Source organism: Crassostrea angulata, chromosome 2 (genome assembly GCF_025612915.1).
Source record: "Crassostrea angulata isolate pt1a10 chromosome 2, ASM2561291v2, whole genome shotgun sequence".
Classification (NCBI taxonomy): domain Eukaryota; kingdom Metazoa; phylum Mollusca; class Bivalvia; order Ostreida; family Ostreidae; genus Magallana; species Magallana angulata.
The window spans coordinates 22781705-22797555 of NC_069112.1; the positions used below are offsets into that span (position 1 = coordinate 22781705).

The 15851-nt window shown below is 32.9% G+C and overlaps 3 protein-coding genes across 5 annotated transcripts; 1 reads left to right on the forward strand and 2 right to left on the reverse strand.

Moving 5' to 3' along the window:
• Positions 1 to 1413: 1413 nt before the first annotated feature.
• Positions 1414 to 15836, reverse strand: LOC128174035 (uncharacterized). The gene is made up of 12 exons (XM_052839680.1): positions 15358 to 15836; positions 15126 to 15251; positions 11862 to 11959; positions 11546 to 11750; positions 9344 to 9637; positions 9091 to 9184; positions 8536 to 8790; positions 8219 to 8332; positions 4103 to 4304; positions 3727 to 3865; positions 3239 to 3403; positions 1414 to 2143 (listed from the first exon to the last, which is right to left on the reverse strand). The coding sequence occupies exons 1-12, from the start codon at positions 15826 to 15828 to the stop codon at positions 1835 to 1837; spliced, it is 2472 nt and encodes an 823-aa protein (XP_052695640.1). The 5' UTR covers positions 15829 to 15836; the 3' UTR covers positions 1414 to 1834.
• On the forward strand, positions 4629 to 7300 carry LOC128170877 (uncharacterized). Of its 2 annotated transcripts, none has more exons than XM_052836631.1 (3): positions 4629 to 4857; positions 5199 to 5559; positions 5965 to 7300. In XM_052836631.1, exons 1-3 carry the CDS (start codon positions 4686 to 4688, stop codon positions 7064 to 7066), a joined length of 1635 nt encoding a protein of 544 aa, XP_052692591.1. In that variant the 5' UTR covers positions 4629 to 4685; the 3' UTR covers positions 7067 to 7300. The 2 variants fall into 2 exon arrangements, with proteins under 2 accessions (XP_052692591.1, XP_052692592.1); XM_052836632.1 differs by having other exon boundaries at positions 5199 to 5422.
• Positions 7443 to 9881, reverse strand: LOC128170878 (uncharacterized). 2 transcript variants are annotated; one of them, XM_052836633.1, is made up of 4 exons: positions 9344 to 9854; positions 9091 to 9184; positions 8536 to 8790; positions 7443 to 8332 (listed from the first exon to the last, which is right to left on the reverse strand). In XM_052836633.1, the coding sequence occupies exons 1-4, from the start codon at positions 9743 to 9745 to the stop codon at positions 7470 to 7472; spliced, it is 1614 nt and encodes a 537-aa protein (XP_052692593.1). In that variant the 5' UTR covers positions 9746 to 9854; the 3' UTR covers positions 7443 to 7469. The 2 variants fall into 2 exon arrangements, with proteins under 2 accessions (XP_052692593.1, XP_052692595.1); XM_052836635.1 differs by lacking the exon at positions 7443 to 8332 and having other exon boundaries at positions 8358 to 8790; positions 9344 to 9881.
• Positions 15837 to 15851: the final 15 nt, after the last annotated feature.

Genomic DNA, 15851 nt, shown 5'->3' on the forward strand with positions numbered 1-15851 from the left:
ACAAGAGGTCTGCTTAAAGATAAAGGAAAATTCCAAAATCCTAAAGCTATAATTATGATTAGTATCAACGGCGAATCACAGTGACCTTTACTCGACGCTATTAACTGCTGGTCAAAAGCTTGCTGACACAAAATTAAAGTGCATGCCATTGATTTCAATTACCTTGAACGACGTGCATCGATAATTATTGAGCATAGTGATAATCGATACCACTTTCAAACCTAGCACTTGTCATTGAATCTGACACGTCAACAATATTATGTAAACTTCTGTAGGAAAACACAACACTGTCGGAATACTTGCAAAGGTTGTACTATCTTTGGGCATTTTAAAAGCATCAATATTTTCATGAGAAAAAGGGGTTCCGTATATCCATAACAAACGGAACAATTTTATAAATTAAGAACTAAAATTACTAATAAAAAATTTTAAATATAAAAATTCACTGTATATATTTGCTCAAATGATTTGTGATTACCAGGCATGAGCCTCGTCAAACAAAAAAGTGTTGAACATTTTAGGATTATATTAGCAAGAAATTGGATTACGGCATGGAGTAAGTAGTTACTTCAGGCAGGAAAATAAAAGAAGTCATTGAAATGGCTCAGTAGTTCATCCTCGGTGAAACCATTTTAACAAGAGCTTGGAGTTTGGGTGTAGATGTCAAACAGCAATGTGACGTAGGCCTGTCTATTTCAGTTGCAAAGCATCTGGCATGGCTCTTTGAAATCAACAATATTTGTCTGGCCTTTACGCAAACTGTGCGTACCAGCGTTTTGTTTTTGAAACTTGTTATGGTGAGAGATATAGATAAGTGTTTCCTTACACAGCCAATTGTGCCTCACGTGAAATTCACGTGAAATGAGCTTCACGTGAATTTCACGTTAAGCTTCACGTGAAATACACGTGAATTTTACGTGAATTTCACGTGAGGTGAATTTCACGTGAATTTGTTCACGTTAATTTCACGTGAATGTGTTTCACGTGAATTTAACGTGAAAATTTCACACATTTTTCACTAAAATTTCACGTGAAAACAGTTTCACGTGAAATTCACGTGAAAAATTTACATTACATATTAAAGTTAAACCAAATGACAATATTTTGACACAGTTTGAAGTAAATTTCCATTATAAGTAAATTAATTTATCAATACAAGATTTCACATTTGAATTAAATAAAAGAACTTTTGATTTTTCAATATTGACCTGTAATTTTGATTTAGAACAATATGTTTCAAGGGTGAACTGTTTCAAGAATATTGAAACAGTTATGTAAACCCATTTTTGCTTTCAGGTAGTAATACAATATCATCATCATATAATAAAGAGTTTACATGTATAACAATAATAGAAATACAAACCTATTTAACATGTATAAAAAGAACAGAAATACAAACCTTTTTTATAACAAGAATAGAAATACAAACTTATTTAGATTAGAAAAGGTGCTTTATACACAATAAAGGCACACAAAACTGCTAATGCTATTCTATTGTAAAACTTTACAAGTGATAAGTGAACATTTCAAAGCAGAATGACTACAAATCAAAAATAACACTAGTTAGATAATTTTCCAAAAAATAAGGCAAGAATCTTTTGCTGTTGTCATATGTAAACATTACTGACAAAACTCATTGGTTTTCTTTGAAAAATGTCATTATAATGAGATTTTTGCTGTAGCAAATTTTTCTTTAATTTATCTATTTATTAATACAATGTTATTCCAATTGGTAAATTTTAAAAAAAAATCATTTACAAGACTTGGAATATTCATTTAAAAGTACCTAGCATTAATCTGCATTTGAACTAACTGTATCGATCTGCACCAACAATTATAATTGTAGCTTATCGGGTAGTTTGGAAATTCTAAATCTGTTAATAATGTAACCATTGTGATTGCTGTGCTTTAGAGATTTTTCATTGTGATTCTCTACAACTCTGCAGCCACCTCGTTTGCAGTCATGAATAACATGAACAACATGCCGAATGTGGCATGTTTTCTTAATGTGAGTCTCATTTGTTAACTGCACCACTTGGTTGCAACTTGTAAAGGAAATGTTGCACACTTTCAAAAAAGCTATCTCGTGTTCTGCTGTCTTGGTCTTTATACGTAGAAGCTTCTGAATCACTCCAATCCTGTCCTGAAACAAATATCGGAATATACATTACATACAATACCCTTAGTTCCTACATTATAACTACATTATTATATTTTTGTGATATGCTATTTCATTTGCTAATTTAAAAAGTTAACGCTTATATAAACCTTTTTTAATGATGTCACAATATCTCTGTTTAAAAAACATATCAACCTACATGATGTTATGTTTTGTTACATTTACATTTGGTACTGTTATTGCAGTTTATGATAAGAATCCGAGTTGGCCATAAAGCTCAATATAGCTATATGGTTTTCATTAAAAGTTGTATGTACAAAACCATTCTCCATTTGATGTAGACAATGTATCAACAAATAAAATCAATTTAATACTTTAAAAAACAAGAGGCCAATAGGCCTTAATGGTCACCTGAGTAGCATATAACCCATACCCAAACTTGTCTAGGAGTCTGATATATGCATTTAATTAAGTTTCATTATGAAGTAAAAAAAATTATAAATTTGTAATAACGGCCATCTCCCTGCCTGAAATATTCTTTCAAAAAGGACTATGAAACCTATAATTTTAGCGAAAAACTTAAAGATCATAATAGAGTGCATGACCTGATTTTAAAAAGTTGCAAGCCTCTGACAGAAAATAATAATCCCATATTTGTTAACTTTTAGGATAGGTTTTATGTGTATATGTTCTCATGGATAATCTACATGTAAAACAAGGTGGTTAGTATACATGTTTTATCTAAAACAACCTCCCATCCCCCATCCCCAGGGGCAGACAGAAGCTCTCCCTGTGGGCATTTAGACAAAAAACAAATAAACAGCTTTAAAAATCATCATGAGTTACTCACTTCTCCTGTGGTAGACCCATAAATTTCATAAATGAGATTCCTCTTATCATAGAGATGCTTCACACCAAAAATGGTAACGATTGGCCTTGTAGTTTTTAAGAAGAAGTTAAAAATGTAAAATTGTTAACCCACGACAGAAGTCATGCATGACGACGGACGAAAACAGATAGCAATACGTCACCTGAGTTTACTCAGGTGACCTAGAAATGAATTCATTATATTCATTATATCCATATTTGTTATATTATCTATACTTAATTAAAAGTTACCTTTACAGTTTCTGAATATAAGACAAAGCTTTGAATGCCTGCATAATCTCCTTCGCTTGTTATGCATCCTAGGCAGCTGTATAGTTTTGCATCTTTAGCAATATCAGTGTCAATGGCAACAGATATTGTGAGCAACTCCAACTCTTCCAGTAGATTGGGGTTACCCTGTTTAATGCAGATGAAGCAATATATAAAACCCTCAAAGACAAACAAAATTTCATTTTTAGAGTTAATACAATTCATTCCTTTAATTAAGACAGATTCATGTACATTAATTATTTTTTCATAAAATTTTCGTCAACCATCAGCTATTATGATGTAGAGTTTGGTATATATGCCTTTTTCAACTCTGATTTCGAGCCTAGCGGCTCTCATGCTGAATATACAGTGGCATTGGGCTAATAAGGAATGCGATATAAAAACTATGGCCAGGTAATAATCTATACATTTATTCTTAACCTATAATCATTAATTATATATGTACTTGCCATTGGTTTCCTTGAAGAAGTTCTGGTCACGTTCCGCAGCTCCCCAGCTTTAAAATTTTCATTTTGGTCAGGGACTCCAAGAAAAGACTTGATTTTCTTGTCATTTCCATATGACAGCACAAAACTGCTAGCTTGTTTCCTGCAAGATAATTTTTTTATCAGTTGTTTAGTCGATCAATATGCGGGGGAAAAAATGTATCTATCATGTAATAAATTTTTGATATTTACACTTCATTTCCATGAGCTAATGGTTTGACATAACTATACATAACAGATAAATATTGCTTGAACATATAACATTTCATTAGATTTAAATTGCGTATGGAACTGAAAAAAATTACTGATATTTACATAAATTAAACAATAAAATTGTTACCATGTATCATTCAAATGCAAGAAACCTCCAGACACCACATGTTTTGTCAATTCTGACTTTGCAAATTGGATGACCGTATCCCTTGACCTTTGATGGCCGTTCTGATGACGAATACTCTCTCTTATTGATTTGTGGTTTTTTTCAAACACGTCTTCAGTGAAATGAAGAGGATGGCCATGCCTTATTATGTCATCAGACTGCAATTATCAAACAAGATCAGACAATCTAACATTTAAGTACAAGCATGTATGATTTACCATATGGTAACTTACAAGATATAATATATGTGCCATGAATTTACATTATATATATATATCCGTCCTATTATCCTTTATTGAAAGTATTTTGCCACATTCATAGTTAACCATCTATATATCTGCTTGAAATTAATGTGCCTTTCCTTGCAGTATTTAATATATGGTATATGTGTTACATTCAGAATTGAGTCATTTATTAGTGATACTCTCTCAGGTACACATCAATTGGCTGAGATACTGTGTACTTAGAACATTTATCAATAGTCCATTTTCGAGTTACCGTATTCCGGCAAGATTCTAACATTTAGTTTGTACTCGATGCGGGCATGTCAACATCCGGTTTCGCCAAAATGACTTTCGAAAGTCTCAAAGTGCCACAATTAAAGCGTTTTTTACAGAATCGCGGAGTTACATGTCACTTTTACAGAAGAGATCACCTTTTAAGGCTGTGCAAACTTGCTGAGGAATTAAAATTGGAAGTTTTAAACGACGAATTAGGTAATGTATCGGAATTTTAAAAATGCAGTCACTTTGAACAAGTTGAAATCGTCACACTAAATACAATACATAAACCTTACGGTTAAACCTTTCGAATGTAAAATGGTTAGGTCTATAATGAACTTCATTACATCATATTTATTGATGATTAAAAGTTCAATATCTAGCCAATTTATGCACGTTACGCACAAGGGCCTATCACAAAGTTTTTCAAACAGTTATATCTACCACCTCTATACAATAAAATACAATAATACACACAAGGGCTCGTCACAAAGTTTTTCAACCTTTTATATCTACCACCTCTACACAATAAAATACAATGTATTTTAAATTCCTAGACGAGTTGCAAAGTGGAAGTACTGAGAAGGATATTTTGCCAATAGGAGATGTTACAAAGTGGTCAGTAAATTTGGCAACATTACCATCAGTTGAGTCATGTGACGTCATGGTGTATCTCTTGAATGATTGCGGTTGGGAAGCTTCACGATTAACATCCTACAGAAAGGATAATGGTTACAAGTTACACAGAGACAACCACATCAGTGATGTAACTATTGCGGAGGTATCTGATTCTTCACCATACTTTTATGTGAAGGCATGCTGTGTACCAGAAACAAGGCAGACTGAGGCCCCATATGTCACTTGGGTACTCTTGAGAACTAACGGACAGATATTTGGTGGTGGTTGTTCTTGTGTTGTGTAAGCAAGTTTTGTTTATCTGTATTTTGTGCATGACATTATGATAATCATGTAAGAGTTATAGATTGTGCATTTATTTTCCTTTCATTAATAGCATTTTCAGACATTTTTTTTCTCATTTTTGTGTTGCAACTGAGAGAAGTACTTAAGAGGCTCTTAATTTAAATGGGTCATTTTTGTACTTTAATCGTTGACTTCACATTCATACATCACCTATCATCTACCCCAGTGCTGGCAACTTGGCGGTAACCATTTTAATGTAACCAGCCATTCATCTGGTATGAATCTGGTATGGTTTATCATCTTCATTTTATCATATCATTCAGTCATCCAATTCATTTGAATTTGTTTGATAAGAACAATATAAATGATTTACTTGATAATATTTTGCATTTTCCTTTTCAGAGGTAATGGGACATGTAAACACTGTGTTGCCCTATTGTTCTCCCTGGTGAGCTTTAGTGATAGGCACAAGGATCGCTATTCCGAGGCATGTACTGACACTGTGTGTATGTGGGACAAGCCGAAGAAGACATCTGAGCCAATGGAGATAGACAACATTGATTTGCAGAAAAATACAACCACTGACAAAAAAGTTATGCCAACTCCCAAAAATTACTCCCCTTGTGGTGAAATCAATTTAAGGGAGGTTGAGAAAAATGTATTTACTCTGTTTAAATCAAGCAACTCATTACTTTTACAAGTTTTAGATCCTCCAAGTGATGACAGCTCTTCTGATGAAATGGATATTCCTACACTAAAAACTGCTTTACAAACACTGTCACTTAAATGTTCCATATTAGAACATTTAAAAATGATTTACACATCAGATGTTGTACTAGAAATAGAAAAGATTACTAGAGGTCAGTCCGACAACACTGCCTGGTTCGAACATAGATATGGCAGGATTACAGCATCACTTTTTCCTTCTGTCATGCATTTTAAATTTACCGACAATCCTGAAAATTATATCTTGAAGAAAATACTTAGCTCTTCTGTAGATAGTTCTCATTCTCTTGTACCTTCCCTTGCATTTGGTAAAAAGTATGAACCTGTAGCCAGACAACAGTACTTTGAAAAACACAAAAAATCACACAAGAATTTAAAAGTAGATCAATGTGGTTTGTTTGTTAGTGAACAATATCCTTTTATGGGAGCTTCACCAGATGGAAGAGTTTCTTGCAAATGTTGTGGAGTGGGGCTCCTTGAGGTTAAATGTAGTTTTACGTATCAAAATGTCGAACCCTTAGAGGCCTGTAAAGATGATCATTACCATCTTTACATTGATGAAAACAATGATGTTCGGTTAAAGCATACTTCACCATGGTATGTTCAAATTCAGGGGCAAATGGGAATTTGCAAATCCTTATGGTGTGATTTTGTTTTCTTTACAAGAAGGGGAATTATTATTGACAGAATAAATTTTGATGGTGATATGTTTTTTGACATTGTTCAGAAATGCAACAAATTTTTTGATAAATACGTTGTAAACTCACTGTTGCATTAAATGTAACTTCCTGATTGTAGTCAATCATTTGATCAACTCTCATAAAGTTCAATTCATAATGTTTTATGTACCAATTTGCATAAAAACACTAAGGTCATGTTTATTGAAAATATGTTATATTTATTGTTCTTTTAAGCAAATTTTTATGGTGTTTGGCTGTTTTCATTTGTCTATACAATCAATTTCTGGCCAATGAGATTTCGTTAGAAAAAATAAAAACAATGTGTAACATTCTGTAACATGAGTAAATTTTCATTTAAGATGCATACAACTTGCACTCATCAGGTATACAATGAACTATCGGTATCTTGTTACATGTTATGTCACTAAAAGTTCCTGATAATTGCTTTAAAAATCACACATTGAGCAATAGTTTCAACTGATACAATCATTTTTTCACTTTTCATTTCACTAAAGGTTCCTGACAGTTGCTTAAAAAGGCACACACTTTTACAATTTGGTTACACAGAGGTTTTATTTTCAGTGGAATAGTGTGAGATAAAATTTTGTAGTTCTTTAATCTACCTATTGCTCGTTCCACATGGATACGAAGCTTTGCAATTTTTTTTGTTTTCAAAACATCATGTGCAGTGAGATGTTTACCTTTCCCCCATGAACACTTTTTGGTAAATGGTGGTATATTCAATGTAGCCCTTCTTTCTAACAGTAAATCTCTTATCAAAAAGCCCCTATCTGCCATCACTTCATCACCAGGTTTTACCATATCTAAAAATCCACAGTGTTCAGTTATGTACCTGTCTGACACATTTCCACCCCAAAGATTTGAAATGAACATGAAAGCTCCCGAAGGAGTAACAGCAACTAAAGCTTTAAAGGTATTTTTCTGCTTATAAGAACTGTATGTTCTAGACTGTGCTGTTGGGGTGGAAGGCCGTTCAATAAAAAATTCAGTACAATCAATTATGCAAGTTGTTTTGGGAAAAACTGATTTAAAACATTTTGGCAAAAACTTTTTCATACATTTAGCAGATGGTCTTTTCAAAAGAGGTGAAAACACAACATTCATATAATTAATCCAGGTAACAAAAATTTGTGACACTCTAGTGCATGAAATCCCAAAAATATCTGCTATGACAAAAGTTGGTAAAGCTAATCTAAGTCTTAACAGTGTTATAAGGAATTCGTGAAAACGTGTCAGCTTCCTGTTTGGTCCAGTCTTCTTGGAGGGATTCTCTGGTGTTGCATTGTATACTCCTGACCCACCTTTCCAGTAAGCCAGCGTTGGTGTAAGATTGTCAAGGATGGCTGCAAAAGTAATAAAAAACTATTAGTAAGTTAAAAATATTAATCATACTTAAGCTTGTAGCACCAATTTGTCCATAAAATATTGTTATTATAATTTGAGGCACTATTTCTCATACACATCATTATTGGTTTGTAAATATAGATATAGTCAAAATTTTATTTTATTACATGTACTTATATTGTGTATTAAGCATTATTCATACCAAAGATTCCAAATAGAGTAACGACCGATGGCAATCCGAAGTAACTCTTGACAGAACTATCACTGTCTGTCATCTTGTCCACAAGCAAGTATCGCTTCAGATCATCCTTGTCCCTAAAGGTCTCCCTCAGTTGCAGCAGTTCAGCTTCAGACTTTTCCATGTCCTGTAGTGTCAAGTTCGTCTGGCATTCTGCATTACAAGTCTGGGGTTGGGCCTTTTCATTCCCATATGAACAATAATCATGATCACTGGGAGCTAAAATTTGAAAAGAAAATATATACAATATGTAATTATTATTTACTAGCATTAGTTTTGCATTATTACTATATTTTAATATGATTAAGTTGTTGGGTTTTTTTGGCATTACATGTATTAGTTTAGTATTTGGGGTTATATATATGGACTGTGGATATCGCCCTGGGTAGCTCAGTGGTAGAGCTCCTGATTAGAGTTGCAGGGGTCCCTGGCTCGATTCCCGGTTCATTGTATTTGTATACTCATTCCTCTTTTCCCTCAATACGTTAGGTTCACATTTATTAAAACAAATCAACATACTTGCTGTTGGTTCTACTGCTGGTATGGATTGCACAGTGATTTCCTTATTGACAGGGAATGGAAAGAGCTGTTCTCTATATGCATCATCTTCATCCTACAAATACATAATTATAGTGCAACGTACATTCTTTTTTGTATGCCCTATATACAAATTTAGAATGAAAACGTATGCATTGGTGTGTCATTTATTTAGAATCAATTATAAATCATTGTTCAAAAAGAAGATATACTGTGATTCGAACAGAGTACATACCACTAAAAGAATATCCGTTGCAGTAGCCTGAGTAGGTCGATGCTCATTCTCCTGATCAGACGTAACTTTGTTGTTATTATTTGCGGCTTGTTGAAGGGACCTCTTTTCAATGGAAGATGTACCTCGATTTCCCAACGAGCACTTAAAGTTATTGTAGCGGAAAAGCTCGGGGTATGGGTGGTCCTGTGTTGGTTGACCGTCAACAAAGTGCATGGAGCATATCCTGTCATGTCGAGAAGGCTCGAAGTCACGGCGTCTTAGCAACTCAAGCCACTTCCTGCGTACTTTGGGATGCTTTGACGAGGGAAAAGGGAAGAATTCTACGTCTGCCATAAACCCATACCTCCCCTTTTTCCTTGAATCCGAAGAACAGCCTTCGGCGACACAGTAATACCGCGGCATGTCGTAGCAGACGATGTCGTTTCTAATGTAAACAATTTTACCGGAAGTGATGCGCCCCGCATTTTAATAAAAATCACGTGACTTTTGTGCGAACTAAATGTTAGAATCTTGCCGGAATACGGTAACTCGAAAATGGACTATTGGGACACAGAGTGATTTGTTCATAATCACCAAACACCTTTAAAAAGTATAAAATTTAAAAATCAGAGCAAATAGTTCTACATGCAAAAAGATATTTCAAACCATATTAATATGCAAATGACAAATCTGGATAAACTAGAGGTACTTTGAGCAAATAATAACTTGATTACTTCTTGGATGCATCTCTTTCTTATAGTGACCTTGAACTTGACCTTGAACTTGCACAAATGATCAAAGCTCAAGGTCAAGACATAATAACCTTTGAGTCAAATTTTAGCTTCTAATCATTTTCCATAACAAGATATGGCCTAGACAGGAATTATGCATTTTTTAAACAATGACCTTAAACTGCTTTACTGACCCATGGTCAATTAAGTTAATGACACATCCTCAGGTCATAAGAACTCTGTATGTGTAGTAGGAGCTTCCAATGTTTCTCTACTTTGTTTGCGGGGGGCATGATAAAAAATTCTGAGCTTGGCACTTAATATTAATAGTCCAGTTACCTATTTTCTTCTTCATTAAACAAATCTTCAAAGTAGGGGTGATCACCCTTTCTGAGTTCCTCAACTTCAACACAGAGTTCACCATTTTCCTCGCGGGGGTGTTAAGGAAGCATATGGAATCTGAGTTACATGTAATTCCGTGAAATCACAAATCTTAATTATTATGTACATATTCAAATATCTAAGCAACGAAACGTAGATCAAAAACAAATAAAAAATACTGAAGACAATTTTTTTCCAGAAATTAGTTTGTATTACGTAGATTTACACATTGATGACGTCATGACTAAAAGTTGAATGTCGTGTGAATTTGATCGGAAAGCATTGTAAACATATTCAAAATATAACTAATCAAAGAACTCTAATAAAGTATTGTGTTGTGATTTATTGAGAATTGAACATACGAATACTGGGGGAGATGTTAGTTTAATCAATCATTCGCTAAAAGGTATGTAAATTTGCTTTTATTTCTCGGCCAGGCTTTCCTCTGTCGTTGTTTACGATATAAAAATCCAACTAGAACAACACTACCCCGTATATATTGAACTTGAAATTCTATACGTATCGTTAGTTTGATCAATGCTTAAATTGAAAAGTGCTGCTAGAATCCCAAGTTGTGTGTTGTTTTGATGCAATTTGCCGTTTTCCGTGCAAACTATATAAAAGTTAGGAAGGTTTTACGAGAACCGGATTAATAACTTTTTAATGAGGAAAAACATAGGATTCTAGCAGCGGTTTTGATTAAACTGAGATGTTTTGCTTTCAATTGGTATGTTTATTTTATTTTTTTAACCGCGGGGTAGTGTTGTTCTATCTCATTTTATGTTAAGGAATATACGTAAGCTATTTATAGTTGTCACGTGATAATGCACCAATGTGGCAGTAATGTACTACACGATTTTATTGCACTGACATCTATTTTAAAGGATAATACTAAGTTTTTGATCTTATTCCAAATAATTATTTAATTTCACGATTTTGAATATAACAGTCAAAATAAGACGCTAAATTGTCCATATGCTTCCTTAACACCCCCGCGCTGTAAATAATTTGATATACCAAACAATTGATATAGAAATATGAACAAATCTACTACAGTTATTGCCGAGATCAAAGAGATACATTATGTGAGTCTGACAATATTATTGAATTATTTAATTACCTGGTCACATTCCTTTACCATGAACTGTCTAATTTTCCCCAACAGTGTTTTCTCTTTGTGGGAAAATTCAATAATCTCTCCCAAAATAAAATCCATTGTTTTGCTTTTGCCCCAATGGAATTTCATTTCCTTCCACTTTTCAGCAGAGCTTTGTGTTGTGATTTTATGAGTGCCGATTTTTAAGATATTTGGATATCTGGAACAAATACATGTTATATAAAAAAAATAATGTATATGTAATTTTAAGCTAAATAAATCAACCAACAAATCCCACAATTCACCAAAGAAATTTAATTTAAGTGAATACCTGTCTATTTTCTGTGCAGTGCTAGGATTTGCTATAAGCATTTGAAGCATCGCAGATGGTTTGACCATCCAATGGATATTCCCATTTTCATCTGTATTCTAATAATATACAAGGGAATAATACATCATATATATATTTAAGCATTGAATCATTATTTTTGAAAGACATTGTCTCATAACTGCAGCAGTGTGTGCATACAAATTGAGTAAAGCGCGTTAATACTTTTTTTAGTATTAAGTACCCATGGGACGAGCACATTTTTTTAAATGAATTACAGTTCTCAACTCAAGAAAAACATTTATTATTTTTAAACATTTCATTTCTTAAACACAAAAAATCTTTTAAAAAAATCATTTAAGAGTAAGTTACTCCCCTTGTTATTGCTACTGCTACTGCGCTACCTTTAACTTACACTAACATTCTATGAAAAGATATCTTGTCCTAAAATTAGAAAGCTTATGCAATTCTGAGAAAAGGTATGCCTCATATTGCCAATTCCATTGAGGTTTAAGAGAAATATGGCCATTTAAGTGAACCCACCATTTCCACTCTCCCCTATTTAACACAGATTCTTCCACTCTCCCCTATTTAACACAGATTCATAGGGCTCTCCTTCAAAAAAGCATATTTACTTAATCTGTTAGAGGTCAATTGTTCTACCTCCTTTAATAAGAAACCTTATTCAAATGCTTCATACATCTACATGATATTATCATGATAATAGCATCACATCACTTAGAAATATAACCCTTACATGTATACCCTCCCCCTATCTTTTGATTTTCATAAAAAGCAATAGTTTGAAATATTTTACGGTACCTAATATTATGAAACTTGTGGCAATTTCCTTGAGTTATTTCTCACAATATTTGGAATAATCATCATTGATGCTAAGAATTGCTCCTTTTTGGTCAATTGGATGATTTGTAGCATTTTTATTTAAAAATAGACATGCCGTCCTGCATGTGGTTTCTTGTTTCCATGAAAAAGGAAGCTAACAATCATATTTAGTGATTATCTTAATATCTATTCTGATTTCAGTCTCCTTTAATTAAACCATGCTAAAACAGTAAAACCTACAAGTGTGATGCCTGCCTTAAATTTAAAAAAAATCAAACACACCATGCAGGGTAGCTGGAAACCAATAAGAATTTCATGAAAAATGTTCAAACTTTGCATGCGGTTCTACATTTTTGATGCATATATACAATAAAAGGGTAAAGGCATGAGACACATATTTTTTTTCAATGTGAAAGCCATGGGACATGTCAATTTTTTTAATGGATATTTTAATTTGTTCAGGTCCCATCATTGTGATAAATTTTGCCTGGTCCCTCAGTACCCTGTGTGTGTTACAGTGTTATAACTGCAGTAGCTTTCCACACACTTTACATGCGGGTACTACTAAACAGAGAACTCTAGAGAACTTTAGAGAACTCTAGAGAACTCTGGCGATTTTTTCATATTTAAAGTATTTAGAACCTATTTTTGCATTTTATATGATAAAAAAAGTTGTATTTTAGTCGAAATATATATTTAAAATATTTGGATTTAAGTAAATATTAATTATTTCACGCAAAACATCAAGTTGGGGGAGACTAAATTATTCAAAGGATCTCGATCCCAAGCAGTTTACAAGTCCATTAAAATTACTCTTTTTTAAATTCTTTCAACATTTAATATAATTCTTGATATGGATTTTATTTAAGGTTAATTATATTTTATAATTTGTAGCGTTAGTGTCTTTATTCTCCGTTTGTGATTTGTTATGATTTTAATTAAGATACTGACTTTTTGCATGTCGTCAACTTCAAATCTTGATAGTTTTACCTGAGTGTAATAAAACAACTCTTCTCCATGAATATGCATTTATAAATGGACAATCGAAAGAATATCCGGGATCCACTATGGCACAATTCTGGTGTGTTAACACATAAAGATACTAAGAATTTCAGCTGGGAGTTGCCATCAAATTTAAAATTTACAACGATAAAACAGTCTGACAGAAATGATTTTAAATGAATTAGTTTGACTTACTAGTATTTCCCTACAGTCTCAAAAAGTAATGAAAGTATTCATTTAATCTATACTTTTGATCACCCTTATATACAAGTAATTGCATGTACACGCAGTTTGTAGAAAAATTAAAAAACATACAGAGACCAAAATTCATGTCGATTGTATCAATAAAAAGATATGATATATATGTGTTTTCGATAAATAAGGCATCATTAAAAATAACTTTTACAAGAAACAAAACATCAATTGTGAGCAATAGAATGATTAACTAGTCAATATTAAATGGAAGCAAAGTCACAACACAGACAGATTGAAACATTAGATGCACCAAAGATGTGTCGAGATGTTGTCTCTTCATGGCATACGTCATAAAATAACCAGGGGTAGCATCAAAGCATAGGTCATTTGAATTTGTTGGACTGTACATGCATAACAAAATTGATTTGTAGTGTTATCGCAGACAAAGACACTAGAAATTGTAAATATTAATTGATATAAAGGCTTTAAAAATAGTGCATGATTTGCCTTTTCCTTACAGAAGAAATTAAAGGGGCATGTTCACGATTGTGGTCAAATTCTATATTTCTGTTTTAATTATTTACATTATGCTTTAGGAATACATTTTTAATGATCAAATGAAATTTAAGAGTCATTTGTTAAGTAAAAAGCAAGATACATTTTTTCTGTACAATAATAATAACGTACGTAAGTTGTTATATTTATAACAACAGAATATGATCATTGAAATGTGATAGCTTAATATATATTATGTTGTGTTTTTATGTGCATTATTATACCAATGGCTTGAGGTAACCTGTATATAGAAACAATATCTAAATGACATTAGATCGGGATCGGAAATTGACAATCACGCCGACTAGATTTCCTTCGGGAATTTGTCTTTAATTAGTTTAAAATCAACTTTAATGAGTTTATGTATGTAGTATAACATGGAACTAAACAGATAAATGCATAATAAAGCATTTATTAGCCCTTTTAAATGAAAAAATCCCAGAGTTCTCTTGGGTTCTCTAGAGTTCTTTGTTTAGTAGGACCGCTTTACATGCAATATATATATCTGTGTGTGTATGTCAAGAATATATATTATGTATATATTATGTATGTTTTTCTACATGTACATGTACTTACTTGTATATGTTCATATAAAAAACCAGTTTTTTCTTAATTTTTCTTAAACAAATGGATTTAATAAATTATAATTTAAATTATAATAAAAATATTTACCTGTTGTATCATCTCATCCAGTTTAAGATTTTCTGTCCAAAATGACTTGATTTTATCCAATGAAGGTACATTTTTTACACAACACTCTCTCAAAATATAGAGAATAAATGAGAGTGTTTCGTCACTCTGAAAATGTAGGGAAAAAGTGTTTTAAAACAAAATGTCCGATATAAATGTCAATATTGAACGAGAGAGAGAGAGAGAGAGAGAGAGAGAGAGAGAGAATACTTACAACTCGGTGAGTTTTAGAGCTGTGTAAAACACTTAAAAGAAAATGCAACTTAGATTCGAATGGAAACCAGTCGGATGGCTCGGACTCTTGGTCGTTCGTAATCCTTGTATCGATTTCTTCATCATCGTCATCGTCCAAAACTTCGTGTTGCATTTGCTTTGAATTGTTTCCCTTTGTTTCATCAGAATCTGAAGTGACGCTGTGATCTTCAATATAATCACAACAAGATGGGCCATCGCTGTCTATAGCATAGTCTGTAGAATCAGAACTTGTCAGATCAACATCGGCCTGTGATCGCTGATCCTGATAAATATCGCTAACTGAGAGAGTTTCCTCGTGATTTGTTAAATCTAAACAATCTCTGTGTTTTTTTGTTTCACAGTGTCGCTTGTAGTTATTAAATCGGTCAGTGGAAAAATCGCAGCATTCACAAATGAAACGTTCTTTTTTCTTGAATTTTGTCCGATACATATTTGACAGCTCATCGACGTCAA

What these genes read in the sequence shown, in the direction of transcription:
- LOC128170877 (XM_052836631.1), top strand. Translation starts at nt 4,686, where the DNA reads ATGTCAACATCCGGTTTCGCCAAAATGACTTTCGAAAGTCTCAAAGTG. An exon ending in AGTTTTAAACGACGAATTAG is followed by an intron (nt 4,858 to 5,198) that starts GTAATGTATCGG and finishes TTAAATTCCTAG; the next exon opens with ACGAGTTGCAAAGTGGAAGT. An exon ending in GGTGGTTGTTCTTGTGTTGT is followed by an intron (nt 5,560 to 5,964) that starts GTAAGCAAGTTT and finishes TTTCCTTTTCAG; the next exon opens with AGGTAATGGGACATGTAAAC.
- LOC128174035 (XM_052839680.1), bottom strand. Translation starts at nt 15,828, where the DNA reads ATGTATCGGACAAAATTCAAGAAAAAAGAACGTTTCATTTGTGAATGC. An exon ending in TGGATGAGATGATACAACAG is followed by an intron (nt 11,960 to 15,125) that starts GTAAATATTTTT and finishes GTATATTATTAG; the next exon opens with AATACAGATGAAAATGGGAA. An exon ending in ACTGCACAGAAAATAGACAG is followed by an intron (nt 11,751 to 11,861) that starts GTATTCACTTAA and finishes TATTTGTTCCAG; the next exon opens with ATATCCAAATATCTTAAAAA.
- LOC128170878 (XM_052836633.1), bottom strand. Translation starts at nt 9,745, where the DNA reads ATGCCGCGGTATTACTGTGTCGCCGAAGGCTGTTCTTCGGATTCAAGG. An exon ending in CAACGGATATTCTTTTAGTG is followed by an intron (nt 9,185 to 9,343) that starts GTATGTACTCTG and finishes ATGTATTTGTAG; the next exon opens with GATGAAGATGATGCATATAG. An exon ending in TACTCTATTTGGAATCTTTG is followed by an intron (nt 8,333 to 8,535) that starts GTATGAATAATG and finishes TTACTTTTGCAG; the next exon opens with CCATCCTTGACAATCTTACA.